This window comes from Sebastes umbrosus, chromosome 5, assembly GCF_015220745.1.
Source record: "Sebastes umbrosus isolate fSebUmb1 chromosome 5, fSebUmb1.pri, whole genome shotgun sequence".
Lineage (NCBI taxonomy): Eukaryota > Metazoa > Chordata > Actinopteri > Perciformes > Sebastidae > Sebastes > Sebastes umbrosus.
In genome coordinates this window covers 29,762,421-29,784,377 of record NC_051273.1, presented here as the reverse complement: position 1 = coordinate 29,784,377, position 21,957 = coordinate 29,762,421, and the positions used below count along the sequence as shown (strand labels likewise).

Below are 21,957 nucleotides of genomic sequence, written 5' to 3'. Positions count from 1 at the left end.
ATTATATTTTCTTTTAAGTTGATTTAAAGTTAGAAAGGTGTATTTCTTCTTGAGGAATATGATGCCACACTGAGTGAAGTATTCAAACCCAAGATGCCATATTCTTTATGGCTGCAACATCTTATCAAATATTAAGGTGACGTGTGCATTTTTTTATATTTATATGCATTTATATATGTAGTAGCCTATATGTGGACACAGTGAGCAGCGGGTATGAAGAGCCATCAGTTACCTGGACACACCTGCATTATGACTCTGCTGTTACCTACTGGTGTAACCTGGTTACTGTTGGGTTACCACTTCACACTGACAGGGAAACACTTTGACACAAAGGCTCGTATTTGATCATTTGTCACCTGTTCACATGTCACCTTGGAGTTATACAACTGCATGTGTGCGATGTTTATCCATGTTGACTTACAAGTTAAAAGTTGTAGTTTGATTAACGTCCATCAGCGCTCTATGTAGTACAGTACTGCAAGATAGTGAAGCCTACATGAATTTCTTGTATAATAACCACCAAAACAAAACAACTTAAAGATTTCTTAGTGTACATAATGTATATTTATTAGTATTAGTAGGCTATTGTGTACAACTGAGTCACAGCTTGACATACTTTATACATACAATCAGTTGCATCTGGCAATAATATTCAGGTTACATCAAATTATCTATAACATTATCAGAGAGTTTTATATTTCACTACTCCAAAGCTTACAGACATTCAAATTACATATAGTGTAGTTCTTATATAAACTTAAAATACAGTGCTATGGAAAAAAACAATCAACACAACAGGAATATAATAAACACAGTGATTACATGTAAGTTATGAAAATCAACACTAATCAAAATCTATTTTAATAAATCATGTGATACTGAACTATAGTAATAACATTTGAACATGTCCACAGTGGATGTTGTTTAAAGGACTAGTGTTATTGAATGATTCAGCCTGTTTAGTACAGATTGAGTGTACTACTGCTGACAGTTTTTCAGAGCAAATGAGTAGATTTTTAGATAGTTTTAAAAAAAAGCTTTTGTCTTCCATTAAATGTACTTAAGTCTAAAAACTTGCAGACACTTGTTGAAACCTGCCTTTAAAAGAAACAGCTCAATAAGTGTGTACAGATTTTTTTAGGTAATGCAATACCTACATTTATTTTCTGGATTTAGAACCAGTGATGTTCAAAACACTATGGCTCTTGAAGGTTTTCCAGAAAGCTGTTTCTGAAAACATTCGAGGTGGGAAATAGACATTACAGTAACAGGATATTAATTTGGTCAGTGCTGCCTAGTTTGACCGGATGATTTTTTTTCACAGACCATCTGTCTCATGCACTACTCTCAGGATGTAGTGAGTTTTATAAAAATACCTTTTTATCATATTTCTCAAAGTTACCAACTGCAGCTTTAAAGGTGTAAATATAATTCAACCAAAGTGCTTGTCAAATGGAAGTTGTAGAAGCTGAATCCTTCAAACTTTGTAACTTTATGAAATGCTGTTTGATCATTTGACAAGCACTTTGGTTGAAGCATACTGACTACTTTAAGGCCAGATCATACTAGTTTTTATAATGGTGAAATTTTGCAAAAAAAAATCCATTTGTTTTAATTGAGTTGCCATCAGAGGATTCATTTGCAGGGATGAAGTAAATCTGCTATGATTTGCATTGAATAGGGATAGACTTCACTTCTTGCCTTGCCATGATCAGCAGGTCTTCACTGTAAGATTCTCACTTCCATTTTAACTTTATTTTAAGAAGTATAGAAGTAGTTTTATATGTAATTAAATTAGAAAGTAAGTAGAGATTATTTTGCAAATCAAATATCTACATTCTTTAGTAGATTCAGAACCAGTGCTGTTAAAAACACTATGGTTTTTGCAGGTTTGCCAGAAACTCCTCTATTTCTCTACACATTTGGTTCCTGCCTTTGTCTTTAATCTTCTTCAGAGTTTTGATGCTGTTCCAACGACAGAAGGATTGTTGCGGTATTGCTGCTGCCTTCATGTGATATTGTATTGACCTTTGGTACTCCTGACGATAAAGGAATACGTGGTTTGCATAGAAGTTGTAAAGCATCTGTTTATCTGCAGGTTCCAGATCCCTTTCTAGCAGTTCCTGGAATATCTGCTCGGCTTTAGCCTGGTCGTGATTAGATTTTGCATATATATCTGCAAGAGCTATGTTCTTCATAAGTGAAGAATGAGGGTAAAGAGAAATCACCTCCTTATTGAGACTGATTGCTCTGTCTATCATGCTTTGCTTTGGGCGACTGTCCCTGTAAAAAAGGATCTCTCATTTGTAACAGAGTGCAGCACATCTCTTCAGATAACGCTCATCTGGATGGTTTTCCAGAGCCTTGTCTGCCAATTCAATGGCCTAATCAACAGAAACATAGTTTCTGTAAACCCTTATTAATGGTTTCATACCATTGTAGCTGCTGACGGGATTTCTCAAAACCTTTCTAGCTAACTCTCGTGCTTCATCTTCAATCCTTTCACCTTTCTTAGCACATTGCTCAAGGTAGTAAACAGCAAGGTACAAGTTCTCTGGATCCTGGTCCTTCGCGATTCTCACTTTCTCCATCATGTCAGCCTCCAGCTTTTTGTTGCTGTGCTTTAAAGCCCTCACTAACCCTATTATGTGGCTGGTGTTCCACTCCACCATGTCCGGCTGCATCTTGATGGCTCTCTGGAAGTAATCTGCAGCTAGACGCTTTTTGTCTGTGCTGAACTTCATCAGGGTCCAGGCTTTTTCAGCGTAGATCTCTGGATGGAGCTCGTCCTGGGATGGAGATGGGTATTTATTCATCAGGGCGTCGATCTTTGTCAGGTAAGCCTGACTCTCTGCTTGGTCTCCCAGGTGGTGGTTCAGCCAAGCCAGGTTCCCGTAGTTCACCACTAACCAGGGACCCTCATCTGCACTTCTCATCTGGCGGAAGGCCTCTGCAGCCTTGTTGAACAAACTCTGGGCGTCTTTAGTGAGCCCCAGCTTGTATTGAATGAACCCCCACAGGTTGTAAATGTGACCCAGCCAGCGGTTCCCCTCCTCTGTGCCGATGTCCTCCAGCTGGTCACAGAAACGGAGAAGTTTGTTCCTGCTGGGGTCCAGATCCCAGGTGAAGTGGCACTGCAGGGCCTCCAGTTTGGACACCAGTGTTGTTTGACTCTGAGCAGCACTGATGGAGAGTAAAAATAACAAATAAAGTCAGTGATGTCCAACTTCTGCTTTGTTGTAAATGATGTGATGTTGTTGAGGATGCAGCTTTAAATGCTCTCACTGAAGCAGACTGTAGAGGAGGGGCATTTGCGTGTAAAGCCTATTGTTTAGTCTTAATGGCCTTGACTTTCTTTTCCCAGGAATGGAAACTTACAGCCACATCTGAATAAACTAAAACATGACTAATCAAATTTTGTGATTGTAATTTCTTTTAAGTTGATTTAAAGTTAGAAAGTTGTATTTCTTCTTGAGGAATATGATGCCACACTGAGTGAAACATTCAAACCCAAGATGCCTTATTCTTCATGGCTGCAACATCTTATCAAATGTTAAGGTGACATGTGCATTATTTTATATTTATATGCATTTATATATTTAGTAGTCTATATGTGGACACACTGAGCAGCGGGTATGAAGAGCCATCAGTTACCTGGACACACCTGCATTATGACTCTGCTGTTACCTACTGGTGTAACCAGGTTACTGTTGGGTTACCACTTCACACTGACAGGGAAACACTTTGACACAAAGGCTCGTATTTGATCATTTGTCACCTGTTCACATGTCACCTTGGAGTTATACAACTGCATGTGTGCGATGTTCATCCATGTTGACTTACAAGTTGAAAGTTGTATTTTGATTAACGTCCATCAGCGCCCTGTGTAGTACAGTACTGCAAGATAGTGAAGCCAACATGAATTTCTTGTATAATAACCACCAAAACAAAGCAACTTTAAGATTTCTTAGTGTACATAATGTATATTTATTAGTATTAATAGGCTATTGTGTACAACTGAGACACAGCTTGACATACTTTATACATACAATCAGTTGCATCTGGCAATAATATTCAAGTTACATCAAATTATCAATAACATTATCAGAGAGTTTTACATTTCACTACTCCAAAGCTTACAGACATTCAAATTACATATAGTGTAGTTCTTATATAAACTTAAAATACAGTGCTATGGAAAAAAAACAATCAACATAACAGGAATATAATAAACACAGTGATTACATGTAAGCTATAAAAATCAACACTGATCAAAATCTATTTTAATAAATCATGTGATACTGAACTATAGTAATAACATTTGAACATGTCCAAAGTGGATGTTATTTTAAGGACTCGTTTTTATTGAATGATTCGGCCTGTTTAGTACAGATTGAGTGTACTACTGCTGACAGTTTTTCAGAGCAAATGAGTAGATTTTTAGATAGTTTTTAAAAAAAGCTTTTGTCTTCCATTAAATGTACTTAAGTCTAAAAACTTGCAGACACTTATTGAAACCTGCCTTTAAAGGATACAGCTCAATCAATAAGTGCGTACAGATTTTTTAGGTAATGAAATACCTAAAAAAAAATTTGGATTCAGAACCAGTGATGTTAAAAACACTATGGCTCTTGCAGGTTTTCCAGAAACTCCTCTATTTCTCTACACATTGGGTTCCTGTTTTTGTCTTTAATCTTCTTCAGAGTTGTGATGCTGTTCCCACGATAGAAGGATTGATGCGGTATGGCTGCCGCCTTCATGTGATATCGTATTGAACTTTGGGGCTCCCGTTGAACGTAGTATAAATATTTTGCGTAGTGGTTGTAAAGGACCTGCTTCTCTGGAGGTTCCAGATCCCTTTCTAGCAGTTCCTGATACATCTGCTCAGCTTTAGCCTGGCCGTGATTGGATTTCGCATATATATTTGCGAGGTCTATTTCCTTCACAAATGAAGAATGAGGGTAAAGAGAAATCACCTCCTCATGGAGAGTGATTGCTCTGTCTATCATCCTTTGCTTTGGGCGATTGTCACTAAAACACATGATCTTCCATTTGTAACAGAGTGCAGCACATCTCTTCAGATAACTCTCATCTGGATGGTTTTCCAGAGCCTCGTCTGCCAATTCAATGGCCTCATCAATAGAAACATAGCTTCTGTAAACCCTTATTAATTTTTTTATACCACTGTAGCTGCTGACGGGATTTCTCAAAACCTTTCTGGCTAACTCTCGTGCTTCATCTTCAATTCTCTCTCCTTTCTTAGCACATTGCTCAAGGTAGTAAGCAGCGAGGTACAAGTTCTCTGGATCCTGTTCCTTGGCGATTCTCACTTTCTCCAACACGTCAGCCTCCAGCCCCGTGTTGCTGTGTGTAAAAGCTCTCGCTAACACTAAGATGTGGCTGGTGTTCCACTCCACCATGTCCGGCTGCATCTTGATGGCTCTCTGGAAGTAATCTGCAGCCAGCGTTTTGTCTGTGCTGAACTTCATCAGGGTCCAGGCTTTTTCAGCGTAGATCTCTGGATGGAGCTCGTCCTGGGATGGAGATGGGTATTTATTCTTCAGGGCGTCGATCTTTGTCAGGTAAGCCTGACTCTCTGCTTGGTCTCCCAGGTGGTGGTTCAGCCAAGCCAGGTTCCCGTAGTTCACCACTAACCAGGGACCCTCATCTGCTCTTCTCATCTGGCGGAAGGCCTCTGCAGCCTTGTTGAACAAACTCTGGGCGTCTTGAGTCAACCCCAGCTTGTATTGAACGAACCCCCGCAGGTTGTAAATGTGACCCAGCCAGCTGTTTCCCTCCTCTGTGCCGATGTCCTCCACCCGATGTGCTCTTAAAGTGTCAGTAGGCAGTATATTTTTGGCATCATTGCGCAAAAATTCCATAATAACCTTTCAGCATATTGTAATTCAAGTGTTCTGAGAGATAACTAGACTTCTGCACCTCCTCATGGCTCTGTTTTCAGGCTTTAAAAAATCTAGCTCCTGACAGGAGACTTTGACGAATCACAGGTCATTTCATTGAGAGAGCATTCCTATTGGATGCGCTCCGGTCATGTGACCGGAGCTTGGCGTTCCTTCACCAGATTTCACAATGGCAACGGCGTCACAAACTTTCTCATTTTACAGCTAAATCGTGCACTACAAGATGAATGAAATAGGCATTAACGTAACATAATATTGATTCATATTTGATCAGCGCTGCAGTTTGACCGTTTGGTCGGAGTTTGCGAGTGATTGACAGCAGATGGATATCAGACCTCAGATCAGCTTTGACTGCTTTTTTTCCTCCAGTCTGTGAAATCTTGCAGACCCCGTTAGGAGCACCGGAGGACACAGAGGCACATGATTTTGTTCAGGTTACCTGTCTCATGCACTACTGTCACGATATAGTCTAGTTTTATAAAAATAACTTTTTTTAATCATATTTGCTCTAATCTCGCCTACTTCAGCTTTAAAGTACGTGTGCTATGTTTGGATAACCACTGTTCATCTCATGTGGAGGAAGGGAGGAACATAGAAATGGAGTTAGGAGCATTGAATGGACAGGAAGGAAATAAGGAAGGAAAGATTTTCTTTTCTATTTGTTAGTTGCCTTCTGGAGCTGGAACACAAAATAATTTCACTACACGTTGTACTGTGTATGGTTGTATACAGTATGTGATAAATAAACAGGATTTGATTTAATAGACAGCAAGGAAATAAGGAAGAAAGGAAGGAAGGATTGGAGGGGGTGGAAATGGATTAAAGAGTATTAGAGGATAGGAAGGAAATAAGGAAGGAGTCATGAAAGAAGAGAGGATAGGAAGGAAAAGAATATGGACCAACAGACGGCTGGAAAGATAAAAGTTGGCTTAAAGATAATAAGAAAAAGAAAGTAGGTATAGAAGTAAAACTTGAAATGGGAACAGAGGACAAACGAAAGAAAATTAGTGGATGGAAAGGAAGGAAATGGGTAAGGAAATGAGGGAAGGAATGGATAAGAGAAGAAGTAACAGAGAGGATAAAAACATGGAGGACAAGAAGGAACAAAGGATGAAAGAAAACACAAAGGGGAATGAGGTATGCAATGAATAAATAAATAAAGGAAGAAACAGAGTGAGGCAGGAGGAGAAAATGAAGGAGGGGAGGACAGAAGGGAGGAAGAAAATACAGAAGGGAATAAGGCAAGAGATAAGAAAAATATGGCTGAAAGAGATAAGGAAGGAGGAGGCAAGTAAGGACGGTAGGAAGGAAGAAAATGACAGAAATGGTGTGAGACAGAGGAAAGGAAGGAAGACAGGAAGGATGAAATGGTTTCAAAGATAATAGGATAGTAATAACAACAACATTTAGCATTTCTCCACCAGAATTATAATACTGGAGGTGGGATGAAACTTTCAGAAAACAATCGATTTATAATAATTGTTAAGAATAAGAAAGAAAATACAATTTTTAAAATTCATGTGGCCCTAGCTGAAAGGGACGAATGAAGAAATGAAAAGAACAAGAAACAAGAGAGAAAAGTAAGAAGCCTATATTATTTACTCCAACAATGATATGAAATGCAGAAGCAGCTACTCACCTCATCATTCAGCTGTTTCCTCGACTCAGTAGTTCTCTAAATATTGGGCTGGTTTTTGCTCTTGATGCTGGATTTGGGTTCGCTGGTATAAAGTCAGTGATGTCCAACTTCTGCTTTGGTGTAAATGACGTGATGTTGTTGAGGACGCAGCTTTAAATGCTCTCACTGAAGTCGAAGTGAAGCGAAGAGGAGGGGCATTTGCAGGTAAAGTCTTGTGATCAGTCTTAATGCACCTTGACCTCTCGTTTTCCAGGAATGGAAACCTACAGCCATATCTAAATAAACTAAAACATGACTCATCAGATTTTGTGATTATGGTTTTTCTGACATTGAAAGTTAGAAACAGTTTGTTTCTTCTTGAAGAACACATTTTTATGTATTATCTATTTTTATTGAGGTTTTCATAACAAACATATTAATAAAATGGTCAGTCTCTGCAGCTAATAGGCAGTAGGCAATACCATCAAATTATTATGCAAGTAAATAAAAAAATAGTAGCCTAATTAAACAGAAATGAAAATATGTTACAGTAATTACAATATACATAAATCTTAAAGGTCACATGGGCTACTACACTTTATAATCTTATTCCAATTGCCCCCCCCCCCCCCCCACCCACCCATGAATATCCAGGACGCACAACGTTGGCCAACAAGTGATTTCAGTTTTGTTATCTGGTTAACCTCCCACATTTATTAAGTCTTGTGTTCTGTCTTCACCTTGACTTTCGTTTTCTAGGAATGGAAACCTACAGCCACATATGAAGAAACTAAACCATGACTCATAAAATGTTGTCATAATATTTGCTTTTAAGTTGATTTATGGGTTTAGCAGAACTCAGAAACTATTAAACTTAGGAACTTCAAATTTGGTATGATGGTTGACAGTGTGGTCTAGTTGTGCCTTTTGGGGGTTAGAAGTCCATGGAAGCGTATTCCGCATATGAAGAAACTAAACCATGACTCATGAAATGTCATAATACTTGCTCTGAAGTTGATTTATGGTTAGACACAGTTTTTTTTTATTGAAGATATAATAACCTATAGATGCCACACTGAGTGAAATATCAAACCCAAGAAACCTCATTTTTATAGCTGCACTTTCTCATCAAATAGAAATATTATGATGTCATGTGCATCATCTTAAACACATTTATAGAGTATATGTATATGTAGACTTTGAGCAGCGGCCATCTGCAGTGTCCATGAAGAGCTGTGACAGTGGTTGGAGACGGAGAGACACCTGCATTATCAAGTCAAGTTCAACTTTATTGTAATTTTTACACATACAAACTACACGGTTAAAACGAAATGTCGTTGCTCACGAACCAAGGTGCAAACACAGACATACAAAAACAGTCACAAACATAGAACATAACACAGTGAACAAAGTGCAAAGTGTAATTAATTATGACGCTCAGCTGCCTCCCACTGGTGTCACCTGGTTACTGTTTGGTTATCACCTCTCACACTGACATAAAAACTCATATCATTTTTATTTTTCACTTGTTCACCTGTCACCGTGGACATATTGTTATGCAGTCGTATTTTTTTAATCTTTTCATTTCATTAGACGAATACTTTTAACCGTTAAAATGTTTGATTTTTAAGTTTATTTTATTCTAATTTAATTTATTTTAATCTACTGTTTATTCTTACATTTCATTGTGCAAACCTGCATTGTAAAATGGCAAATAAATGAACCTTTTAACATTGTAAATGAGTTAAATTGGAGCAGCTACTTACGTTTACAAACTACGCAATTTACGTAAACCACATAGGACGGAACATTTCCCGCGTATGTTGCTGTAGTTAGCAATGGCGGATACAAAACTCCTGATGTATGAATGCGTAAATTAACAGATTTATTAATTTAACGGAACACTCAAAAGTCAGATATAGTCTTCTAAATAAATAGTATAATAGCTTTTGATTGTGTAACGGACAACTGGATTACACCTAATCATGCCCAGTACTAACAGTGTGGCATGTATGACTATTTGAACCTTCTTTCAGCTGTGTCCCCGTCTCCGCCGGTGTGAAACGAACTCAAGAGGAAGTTAAAAAATAAGTATGAAAATATAATTCAAAGCAGTAAACACCCACAGCATAAATCCAGCTGTCCTTCCTGCATCTGTCAGTTTAAACTGTGTTGTTTTAGCCTGGATTATGACTTAAGCTTCTATAATATTCAGGTTACATCAAATTATCTATAACTTTATCAGAGAGTTTTATATTTCACTACTCCAAAGCTTACAGACATTCAAATTACATATAGTGTAGTTCTTATATAAACTTAAAATACAGTGCTATGGAAAAAAACAATCTACACAACATGAATATAATAAACACAGTGATTACATGTAAGTTATGAAAAACAACACTGATCAAAATCTATTTTAATAAATCATGTGATACTGAACTATGGTAATAACATTTGAACATGTCCACAGTGGATGTTATTTAAAGGACTAGTGTTATTGAATGATTCAGACTGTTTAGTACAGATTGAGTGTACTACCGCTGACAGTTTTTCAGAGCAAATGTGTAGATTTTTAGATAGTTTAAAAAAAAAAAGCTTTTGTCTTCCATTAAATGTACTTAAGTCTAAAAACGTGCAGACACTTGTTGAAACCTGCCTTTAAAAGATACAGCTCAATCAAGTGTGTACAGATTTTTTTAGGTAATGCAATACCTACATTTTATTTCTGGATTTAGAACCAGTGATGTTCAAAACACTATGGCTCTTGCAGCTTTCCCAGAAACTCCTCTATTTCTCTACACATTGAGCTCCTGTTTTTGTCTTTAATGTTCTTCAGAGATCTGATGCTGTCCCCACGAAAGAAGGATTGATGCGGTATCGCTGCCGCCTTCATGTGATATCGTATTGAACTTTGGTACTCCTTTCGATCGTAGCTTAAATATTTTGCGTAGTGGTTGTAAAGGACCTGCTGCTCTGGAGGTTCCAGATCCCTTTTTAGCATTTCCTGATACATCTGCTCAGCTTTAGCCTGGCCGTGACTCGATTTTGCGTACATATTTGCGAGGTCTATTTCCTTCACAAATCGAGAATGAGGGTAAAGAGAAATCACCTCCTTATGGAGACTGATTGCTCTGTCTGTCATGCTTTGCTTTGGGCGACTTTCTCTAAAATTAATGATCTTCCATTTGTAACAGAGTGCAGCACATCTCTTCAGATAACGCTCATCTGGATGGTTTTCCAGAGCCTCGTCTGCCAATTTAATGCCCTCATCAAAAGAAATATAATGACTGTAAACCCTTATTAATGGTTTCATACCACTGTAGCTGCTGACGGGATTTCTCAAAACCTTTCTGGCTAACTCTCGTGCTTCATCTTCAATTCTCTCTTCTTTCTTAGCACATTGCTCAAGGTAGTAAGCAGCGAGGTACAAGTTCTCTGGATCCTGTTCCTTGGCGATTCTCACTTTCTCCATCATGTCAGCCTCCAGCCCCGTTTTGCTGTGTGTAAAAGCTCTCGCTAACACTAAGACATGGCTGGTGTTCCACTCCACCATGTCCGGCTGCATCTTGATGGCTCTCTGGAAGTAATCTGCAGCCGGATTTTTGTCTGTGCTGAAATTCATCAGGGTCCAGGCTTTTTCAGCGTAGACCTCTGGATGGAGCTCATCCTGGGATGGAGATGGGTATTTATTCATCAGGGCGTCGATTTTTGTCAGGTAAGCCTGACTCTCTGCTTGGTCTCCCAGGTGGTGGTTCAGCCAAGCCAGGTTCCCGTAGTTCACCACTAACCAGGGACCCTCATCTGCACTTCTCATCTGGCGGAAGGCCTCTGCAGCCTTGTTGAACAAACTCTGGGCGTCTTTAGTGAGCCCCAACTTGTATTGAATGAAACCCCGCAGGTTGTAAATGTGACCCAGCCAGCTGTTTCCCTCCTCTGTGCCGATGTCCTCCAGCTGGTCACGGAAACGGAGAAGTTTGTTCCTGCTGGGGTCCAGATCCCAGGTGAAGTGGCACTGCAGGGCCTCCAGTTTGGACTCCAGTGTTGTTTGACTCTGAGCAGCACTGATGGAGAGTAAAAATAACAAATATTAAAACACATCACCAGTAGGTTAAAGTAACATGCTCTTAAAGTGTCAGTAGGCAGTATATTTTTGGCATCATTGGGCAAAAATTCCATAATAACCTTTCAGCATATTGTAATTCAAGTGTTCTGAGAGATAACTAGACTTCTGCACCTCCTCATGGCTCTATTTTCAGGCTTTAGAACATCTAGACCGTGATGGGAGACTTTGACGAATCACAGGTCATTTCAGAGAGAGAGCGTTCCTATTGGATGCGCTCTGGTCATGTGACCGGAACTTGGCGTTACTTCACCAGATTTCACAATGGCAGCGGCGTCACAAACGTTCTCATTTTACAGCTAAATCGTGCACTACAAGATGAATGAAATAGGCATTAACGTAACATAATATTGATTCATATTTGATCAGCGCTGCAGTTTGACCATTTGGTCGGAGTTCGCGAGTGATTGACAGCCGCTTCTCATAGACAGCAGATGGATATCAGACCTCAGATCAGCTCTTACTGCTTTTTTTCCTCCAGTCTGTGAAATTTTGCAGATGCCGTTAGGAGCACCGGAGGACACAGAGGCACATGATTTTGTTCAGGTTACCTGTCTCATGCACTACTGTCACGATATAGTCACGTTTTATAAAAATAACTTTTTTAATCATATTTGCTCCAATCTCTCCTACTTCAGCTTTAATGTACGTGTGCTATGTTTGGATAACCACTGTTCATCTCATGTGGAGGAAGGGAGGAACATGGAAATGGAGTTAGGAGCATTGAATGGACAGGAAGGAAATAAGGAGGGAAAGATTTTCTTTTCTATTTGTTAGTTGCCTTCTGGAGCGAACACAAAATAATTTCACTACACGTTGTACTGTGTATGGTTGTATACAGTATGGAAAATTAGTGGATGGAAAGGAAGGAAATGGGTAAGGAAATGAGGGAAGGAATGGATAAGAGAAGAAGTAACAGAGAGGATAAAAACATGGAGGACAGTAAGGAACAAAGGATGAAAGAAAACCCAAAGGGGAATGAGGTATGCAGTGAATAAATAAATAAAGGAAGAAACAGACTGAGGCAGGAGGAGAAAAAGAAGGAGGGGAGGACACAGGGGAGGAAGAACAGACAGAAGGGAATAAGGCAAGAGATAAGAAAAAGATGGCTTAAAGAGATAAGGAAGGAGGAGGCAAGTAAGGAAGGTAGGAAGAAAATGATAAAAAAAAGTATGAGAAACAGAGGAAAGCAAGGAAGACAGGAAGGATGAAATGGTTTAAAGATAATAGGATAGTAATAACAACAACATTTAGCATTTCTCCACCAGAATTATAATACTGGAGGTGGGATGAAACTTTCAGAAAACAATTGATTTATAATAATTGTTAAGAATAAGAAAGAAAATAAATTTTTAAAATTCATGTGGCCCTAGCTGAAAGGGAAGAATGAAGAAAGGAAAAGAACAAGAAACAAGAGAGAAAAGTAAGAAGCCTACATTATTTACTCCAACAATGATATGAAATGCAGAAGCAGCTATATTCACCTCATCATTCAGCTGTTTCCTCGACTCAGTAGTTCTCTAAATATTGGGCTGGTTTTTGCTCTTGATGCTGGATTTGGGTTCGCTGGTATAAAGTCAGTGATGTCCAACTTCTGCTTTGCTGTAAATGATGTGATGTTGTTGAGGATGCAGCTTTAAATGCTCTCACTGAAGTCGAAGCAGACTGTAGAGGAGGGGCATTTGTGTGTAAAGCCTATTGTTTAGTCTTAATGGCCTTGACTTTCTTTTCCTAGGAATGGAAACTTACAGCCACATCTGAATAAACTAAAACATGACTCATCAAATTGTGTGATTATATTTTCTTTTAAGTTGATTTAAAGTTAGAAAGTTGTATTTCTACTTGAGGAATATGATGCCACACTGAGTGAAATATTCAAACCCAAGATGCCATATTCTTTATGGTTGCAACATCTTATCAAATATTAAGGTGACATGTGCATTATTTTATATTTATATGCATTTATATATGTAGTAGCCTATATGTGGACACACTGAGCAGCGGGTATGAAGAGCCATCAGTTACCTGGACACACCTGCATTATGACTCTGCTGTTACCTACTGGTGTAACCAGGTTACTGTTGGGTTACCACTTCACACTGACAGGGAAACACTTTGACACAAAGGCTCGTATTTGATCATTTGTCACCTGTTCACATGTCACCTTGGAGTTATACAACTGCATGTGGGCGATGTTCATCCATGTTGACTTAAAAGTTGAAAGTTGTAGTTTGATTAACGTCCATCAGCGCCCTGTGTAGTACAGTACTGCAAGATAGTGAAGCCTACATGAATTTCTTGTATAATAACCACCAAAACAAAACAACTTAAAGATTTCTTAGTGTACATAATGTATATTTATTAGTATTAGTAGGCTATTGTGTACAACTGAGACACAGCTTGACATACTTTATACATACAATCAGTTGCATCTGGCAATAAAATTCAGGTTACATCAAATTATCTATAACATTATCAGAGAGTTTTATATTTCACTACTCCAAAGCTTACAGACATTCAAATTACATATAGTGTAGTTCTTATATAAACTTAAAATACAGTGCTATGGAAAAAAAACAATCTACACAACAGGAATATAATAAACACAGTGATTCCATGTAAGTTATGAAAATCAACACTGATCAAAATCTATTTTAATAAATCATGTGATACTGAATTATAGTAATAACATTTGAACATGTCCACAGTGGATGTTATTTAAAGGACTAGAGTTATTGAATGATTCAGCCTGTTTAGTACAGATTGAGTGTACTACTGCTGACAGTTTTTCAGAGCAAATGTGCAGGTTTTTATATAGTTTTTAAAAAAAGCTTTTGTCTTCCATTAAATGTACTTAAGTCTAAAAACGTGCAGACACTTGTTGAAACCTGCCTTTAAAGGATACAGCTTAATCAATAAGTGCGTACAGATTTTTTTAGGTAATGTAATACCTACATTTTGTTCTTGATTTAGAACCAGTCCTGTTCAAAACACTATGGTCTTTGCAGGTTTGCCAGAAACTCCTCTATTTCTCTACACATTCGGCTCCTGCCTTTGGCTTTAATCTTCTGCAGAGTTGTGATGCTGCTCTCATGACAGAAGGAATGTTGCGGTATCGCTGCCGCCTTCATGTGATATCGTATTGAACTTTGTTCCTCCTTTCGATCGAAGTATAAATATTTAGCGTAGTGGTTGTAAAGGACCTGCTTTTCTGGAGGTTCCAGATCCCTTTCTAGCAGTTGCCGATACATCTGCTCAGCTTTAGCCTGGCCTTGATTGAATTTTTCGTATATATATGCGAGGTCTAGTTCCTTCATGAGTGAAGAATGAGGGTAAAGAGAAATCACCTCCTCATGGAGACTGATTGCTCTTTTGATCATTCTTTGCTCTGGGCGACTGTCCCTGAAAAGCATGATCTTCCATTTGTAACAGAGTGCAGCACATCTCTTCAGATAACGCTCATCTGGATGGTTTTCCAGAGCCTCGTCTGCCAATTCAATGGCCTCATCAATAGAAACATAGTTTCTGTAAACCCTTATTAATGGTTTCATACCACTGTAGCTGCTGACGGGATTTCTCAAAACCTTTCTGGCTAACTCTCGTGCTTCATCTTCAATTCTCTCTCCTTTCTTAGCACATTGCTCAAGGTAGTAAGCAGCGAGGTACAAGTTCTCTGGATCCTGTTCCTTGGCGATTCTCACTTTCTCCAACATGTCAGCCTCCAGCCCCGTGTTGCTGTCTTTAAAAGCTCTCGCTAACACTAAGATGTGGCTGGTGTTCCACTCCACCATGTCCGGCTGCATCTTGATGGCTCTCTGGAAGTAATCTGCAGCCAGTTTTTTGTCTGATCTGAACTTCATCAGGGTCCAGGCTTTTTCAGCGTAGATCTCTGGATGGAGCTCGTCCTGGGATGGAGATGGGTATTTATTCATCAGGGCGTCGATCTTTGTCAGGTAAGCCTGACTCTCTGCTTGGTCTCCCAGGTGGTGGTTCAGCCAAGCCAGGTTCCCGTAGTTCACCACTAACCAGGGACCCTCATCTGCACTTCTCATCTGGCGGAAGGCCTCTGCAGCCTTGTTGAACAAACTCTGGGCGTCTTTAGTGAGCCCCAGCTTGTATTGAATGAACCCCCACAGGTTGTAAATGTGACCCAGCCAGCGGTTCCCCTCCTCTGTGCCGATGTCCTCCAGCTGGTCACAGAAACGGAGAAGTTTGTTCCTGCTGGGGTCCAGATCCCAGGTGAAGTGGCACTGCAGGGCCTCCAGTTTGGACACCAGTGTTGTTTGACTCTGAGCAGCACTGATGGAGAGTAAAAATAACAAATAAAGTCAGTGATGTCCAACTTCTGCTTTGTTGTAAATGATGTGATGTTGTTGAGGATGCAGCTTTAAATGCTCTCACTGAAGCAGACTGTAGAGGAGGGGCATTTGCGTGTAAAGCCTATTGTTTAGTCTTAATGGCCTTGACTTTCTTTTCCCAGGAATGGAAACTTACAGCCACATCTGAATAAACTAAAACATGACTAATCAAATTTTGTGATTGTAATTTCTTTTAAGTTGATTTAAAGTTAGAAAGTTGTATTTCTTCTTGAGGAATATGATGCCACACTGAGTGAAATATTCAAACCCAAGATGCCTTATTCTTCATGGCTGCAACATCTTATCAAATGTTAAGGTGACATGTGCATTATTTTATATTTATATGCATTTATATATTTAGTAGTCTATATGTGGACACACTGAGCAGCGGGTATGAAGAGCCATCAGTTACCTGGACACACCTGCATTATGACTCTGCTGTTACCTACTGGTGTAACCAGGTTACTGTTGGGTTACCACTTCACACTGACAGGGAAACACTTTGACACAAAGGCTCGTATTTGATCATTTGTCACCTGTTCACATGTCACCTTGGAGTTATACAACTGCATGTGTGCGATGTTCATCCATGTTGACTTACAAGTTGAAAGTTGTATTTTGATTAACGTCCATCAGCGCCCTGTGTAGTACAGTACTGCAAGATAGTGAAGCCAACATGAATTTCTTGTATAATAACCACCAAAACAAAGCAACTTTAAGATTTCTTAGTGTACATAATGTATATTTATTAGTATTAATAGGCTATTGTGTACAACTGAGACACAGCTTGACATACTTTATACATACAATCAGTTGCATCTGGCAATAATATTCAAGTTACATCAAATTATCAATAACATTATCAGAGAGTTTTACATTTCACTACTCCAAAGCTTACAGACATTCAAATTACATATAGTGTAGTTCTTATATAAACTTAAAATACAGTGCTATGGAAAAAAAACAATCAACATAACAGGAATATAATAAACACAGTGATTACATGTAAGCTATAAAAATCAACACTGATCAAAATCTATTTTAATAAATCATGTGATACTGAACTATAGTAATAACATTTGAACATGTCCAAAGTGGATGTTATTTTAAGGACTCGTTTTTATTGAATGATTCGGCCTGTTTAGTACAGATTGAGTGTACTACTGCTGACAGTTTTTCAGAGCAAATGAGTAGATTTTTAGATAGTTTTTAAAAAAAGCTTTTGTCTTCCATTAAATGTACTTAAGTCTAAAAACTTGCAGACACTTGTTGAAACCTGCCTTTAAAGGATACAGCTCAATCAATAAGTGCGTACAGATTTTTTAGGTAATGAAATACCTAAAAAAAAATTTGGATTCAGAACCAGTGATGTTAAAAACACTATGGCTCTTGCAGGTTTTCCAGAAACTCCTCTATTTCTCTACACATTGGGTTCCTGTTTTTGTCTTTAATCTTCTTCAGAGTTGTGATGCTGTTCCCACGATAGAAGGATTGATGCGGTATGGCTGCCGCCTTCATGTGATATCGTATTGAACTTTGGGGCTCCCGTTGAACGTAGTATAAATATTTTGCGTAGTGGTTGTAAAGGACCTGCTTCTCTGGAGGTTCCAGATCCCTTTCTAGCAGTTCCTGATACATCTGCTCAGCTTTAGCCTGGCCGTGATTGGATTTCGCATATATATTTGCGAGGTCTATTTCCTTCACAAATGAAGAATGAGGGTAAAGAGAAATCACCTCCTCATGGAGAGTGATTGCTCTGTCTATCATCCTTTGCTTTGGGCGATTGTCACTAAAACACATGATCTTCCATTTGTAACAGAGTGCAGCACATCTCTTCAGATAACTCTCATCTGGATGGTTTTCCAGAGCCTCGTCTGCCAATTCAATGGCCTCATCAATAGAAACATAGCTTCTGTAAACCCTTATTAATTTTTTTATACCACTGTAGCTGCTGACGGGATTTCTCAAAACCTTTCTGGCTAACTCTCGTGCTTCATCTTCAATTCTCTCTCCTTTCTTAGCACATTGCTCAAGGTAGTAAGCAGCGAGGTACAAGTTCTCTGGATCCTGTTCCTTGGCGATTCTCACTTTCTCCAACACGTCAGCCTCCAGCCCCGTGTTGCTGTGTGTAAAAGCTCTCGCTAACACTAAGATGTGGCTGGTGTTCCACTCCACCATGTCCGGCTGCATCTTGATGGCTCTCTGGAAGTAATCTGCAGCCAGCGTTTTGTCTGTGCTGAACTTCATCAGGGTCCAGGCTTTTTCAGCGTAGATCTCTGGATGGAGCTCGTCCTGGGATGGAGATGGGTATTTATTCTTCAGGGCGTCGATCTTTGTCAGGTAAGCCTGACTCTCTGCTTGGTCTCCCAGGTGGTGGTTCAGCCAAGCCAGGTTCCCGTAGTTCACCACTAACCAGGGACCCTCATCTGCTCTTCTCATCTGGCGGAAGGCCTCTGCAGCCTTGTTGAACAAACTCTGGGCGTCTTGAGTCAACCCCAGCTTGTATTGAACGAACCCCCGCAGGTTGTAAATGTGACCCAGCCAGCTGTTTCCCTCCTCTGTGCCGATGTCCTCCACCCGATGTGCTCTTAAAGTGTCAGTAGGCAGTATATTTTTGGCATCATTGCGCAAAAATTCCATAATAACCTTTCAGCATATTGTAATTCAAGTGTTCTGAGAGATAACTAGACTTCTGCACCTCCTCATGGCTCTGTTTTCAGGCTTTAAAAAATCTAGCTCCTGACAGGAGACTTTGACGAATCACAGGTCATTTCATTGAGAGAGCATTCCTATTGGATGCGCTCCGGTCATGTGACCGGAGCTTGGCGTTCCTTCACCAGATTTCACAATGGCAACGGCGTCACAAACTTTCTCATTTTACAGCTAAATCGTGCACTACAAGATGAATGAAATAGGCATTAACGTAACATAATATTGATTCATATTTGATCAGCGCTGCAGTTTGACCGTTTGGTCGGAGTTTGCGAGTGATTGACAGCAGATGGATATCAGACCTCAGATCAGCTTTGACTGCTTTTTTTCCTCCAGTCTGTGAAATCTTGCAGACCCCGTTAGGAGCACCGGAGGACACAGAGGCACATGATTTTGTTCAGGTTACCTGTCTCATGCACTACTGTCACGATATAGTCTAGTTTTATAAAAATAACTTTTTTTAATCATATTTGCTCTAATCTCGCCTACTTCAGCTTTAAAGTACGTGTGCTATGTTTGGATAACCACTGTTCATCTCATGTGGAGGAAGGGAGGAACATAGAAATGGAGTTAGGAGCATTGAATGGACAGGAAGGAAATAAGGAAGGAAAGATTTTCTTTTCTATTTGTTAGTTGCCTTCTGGAGCTGGAACACAAAATAATTTCACTACACGTTGTACTGTGTATGGTTGTATACAGTATGTGATAAATAAACAGGATTTGATTTAATAGACAGCAAGGAAATAAGGAAGAAAGGAAGGAAGGATTGGAGGGGGTGGAAATGGATTAAAGAGTATTAGAGGATAGGAAGGAAATAAGGAAGGAGTCATGAAAGAAGAGAGGATAGGAAGGAAAAGAATATGGACCAACAGACGGCTGGAAAGATAAAAGTTGGCTTAAAGATAATAAGAAAAAGAAAGTAGGTATAGAAGTAAAACTTGAAATGGGAACAGAGGACAAACGAAAGAAAATTAGTGGATGGAAAGGAAGGAAATGGGTAAGGAAATGAGGGAAGGAATGGATAAGAGAAGAAGTAACAGAGAGGATAAAAACATGGAGGACAAGAAGGAACAAAGGATGAAAGAAAACACAAAGGGGAATGAGGTATGCAATGAATAAATAAATAAAGGAAGAAACAGAGTGAGGCAGGAGGAGAAAATGAAGGAGGGGAGGACAGAAGGGAGGAAGAAAATACAGAAGGGAATAAGGCAAGAGATAAGAAAAATATGGCTGAAAGAGATAAGGAAGGAGGAGGCAAGTAAGGACGGTAGGAAGGAAGAAAATGACAGAAATGGTGTGAGACAGAGGAAAGGAAGGAAGACAGGAAGGATGAAATGGTTTCAAAGATAATAGGATAGTAATAACAACAACATTTAGCATTTCTCCACCAGAATTATAATACTGGAGGTGGGATGAAACTTTCAGAAAACAATCGATTTATAATAATTGTTAAGAATAAGAAAGAAAATACAATTTTTAAAATTCATGTGGCCCTAGCTGAAAGGGACGAATGAAGAAATGAAAAGAACAAGAAACAAGAGAGAAAAGTAAGAAGCCTATATTATTTACTCCAACAATGATATGAAATGCAGAAGCAGCTACTCACCTCATCATTCAGCTGTTTCCTCGACTCAGTAGTTCTCTAAATATTGGGCTGGTTTTTGCTCTTGATGCTGGATTTGGGTTCGCTGGTATAAAGTCAGTGATGTCCAACTTCTGCTTTGGTGTAAATGACGTGATGTTGTTGAGGACGCAGCTTTAAATGCTCTCACTGAAGTCGAAGTGAAGCGAAGAGGAGGGGCATTTGCAGGTAAAGTCTTGTGATCAGTCTTAATGCACCTTGACCTCTCGTTTTCCAGGAATGGAAACCTACAGCCATATCTAAATAAACTAAAACATGACTCATCAGATTTTGTGATTATGGTTTTTCTGACATTGAAAGTTAGAAACAGTTTGTTTCTTCTTGAAGAACACATTTTTATGTATTATCTATTTTTATTGAGGTTTTCATAACAAACATATTAATAAAATGGTCAGTCTCTGCAGCTAATAGGCAGTAGGCAATACCATCAAATTATTATGCAAGTAAATAAAAAAATAGTAGCCTAATTAAACAGAAATGAAAATATGTTACAGTAATTACAATATACATAAATCTTAAAGGTCACATGGGCTACTACACTTTATAATCTTATTCCAATTGCCCCCCCCCCCCCCCACCCACCCATGAATATCCAGGACGCACAACGTTGGCCAACAAGTGATTTCAGTTTTGTTATCTGGTTAACCTCCCACATTTATTAAGTCTTGTGTTCTGTCTTCACCTTGACTTTCGTTTTCTAGGAATGGAAACCTACAGCCACATATGAAGAAACTAAACCATGACTCATAAAATGTTGTCATAATATTTGCTTTTAAGTTGATTTATGGGTTTAGCAGAACTCAGAAACTATTAAACTTAGGAACTTCAAATTTGGTATGATGGTTGACAGTGTGGTCTAGTTGTGCCTTTTGGGGGTTAGAAGTCCATGGAAGCGTATTCCGCATATGAAGAAACTAAACCATGACTCATGAAATGTCATAATACTTGCTCTGAAGTTGATTTATGGTTAGACACAGTTTTTTTTTATTGAAGATATAATAACCTATAGATGCCACACTGAGTGAAATATCAAACCCAAGAAACCTCATTTTTATAGCTGCACTTTCTCATCAAATAGAAATATTATGATGTCATGTGCATCATCTTAAACACATTTATAGAGTATATGTATATGTAGACTTTGAGCAGCGGCCATCTGCAGTGTCCATGAAGAGCTGTGACAGTGGTTGGAGACGGAGAGACACCTGCATTATCAAGTCAAGTTCAACTTTATTGTAATTTTTACACATACAAACTACACGGTTAAAACGAAATGTCGTTGCTCACGAACCAAGGTGCAAACACAGACATACAAAAACAGTCACAAACATAGAACATAACACAGTGAACAAAGTGCAAAGTGTAATTAATTATGACGCTCAGCTGCCTCCCACTGGTGTCACCTGGTTACTGTTTGGTTATCACCTCTCACACTGACATAAAAACTCATATCATTTTTATTTTTCACTTGTTCACCTGTCACCGTGGACATATTGTTATGCAGTCGTATTTTTTTAATCTTTTCATTTCATTAGACGAATACTTTTAACCGTTAAAATGTTTGATTTTTAAGTTTATTTTAT

General features: G+C 39.0%; 5 protein-coding genes across 6 annotated transcripts in view; all 5 read right to left on the bottom strand.

Moving 5' to 3' along the window:
* Positions 1-21,957, bottom strand: part of LOC119488347 (interferon-induced protein with tetratricopeptide repeats 1-like) — a 168,353-nt gene that overhangs the window by 29,196 nt on the left and 117,200 nt on the right. The window lies entirely within an intron of this gene.
* Positions 1-21,957, bottom strand: part of LOC119488352 (interferon-induced protein with tetratricopeptide repeats 1-like) — a 202,786-nt gene that overhangs the window by 67,553 nt on the left and 113,276 nt on the right. The window lies entirely within an intron of this gene.
* LOC119488360 (interferon-induced protein with tetratricopeptide repeats 5-like) lies at positions 542-7,702 on the bottom strand. Of its 2 annotated transcripts, XR_005206941.1 has the most exons (3): positions 7,561-7,702; positions 1,903-3,183; positions 542-1,224 (listed from the first exon to the last, which is right to left on the bottom strand). XR_005206941.1 is itself a non-coding variant. In XM_037769935.1 (2 exons), the coding sequence occupies exons 1-2, from the start codon at positions 7,566-7,568 to the stop codon at positions 2,385-2,387; spliced, it is 807 nt and encodes a 268-aa protein (XP_037625863.1). In that variant the 5' UTR covers positions 7,569-7,702; the 3' UTR covers positions 542-2,384. The 2 variants fall into 2 exon arrangements, 1 of the variants encoding a protein (XP_037625863.1); XM_037769935.1 differs by having other exon boundaries at positions 542-3,183.
* LOC119488348 (interferon-induced protein with tetratricopeptide repeats 5-like) lies at positions 10,283-13,320 on the bottom strand. The gene is made up of 2 exons (XM_037769919.1): positions 13,147-13,320; positions 10,283-11,603 (listed from the first exon to the last, which is right to left on the bottom strand). Exons 1-2 carry the CDS (start codon positions 13,152-13,154, stop codon positions 10,298-10,300), a joined length of 1,314 nt encoding a protein of 437 aa, XP_037625847.1. The 5' UTR covers positions 13,155-13,320; the 3' UTR covers positions 10,283-10,297.
* Positions 14,656-20,480, bottom strand: LOC119488340 (interferon-induced protein with tetratricopeptide repeats 1-like). The gene is made up of 2 exons (XM_037769909.1): positions 20,339-20,480; positions 14,656-15,961 (listed from the first exon to the last, which is right to left on the bottom strand). The coding sequence occupies exons 1-2, from the start codon at positions 20,344-20,346 to the stop codon at positions 14,656-14,658; spliced, it is 1,314 nt and encodes a 437-aa protein (XP_037625837.1). The 5' UTR covers positions 20,347-20,480.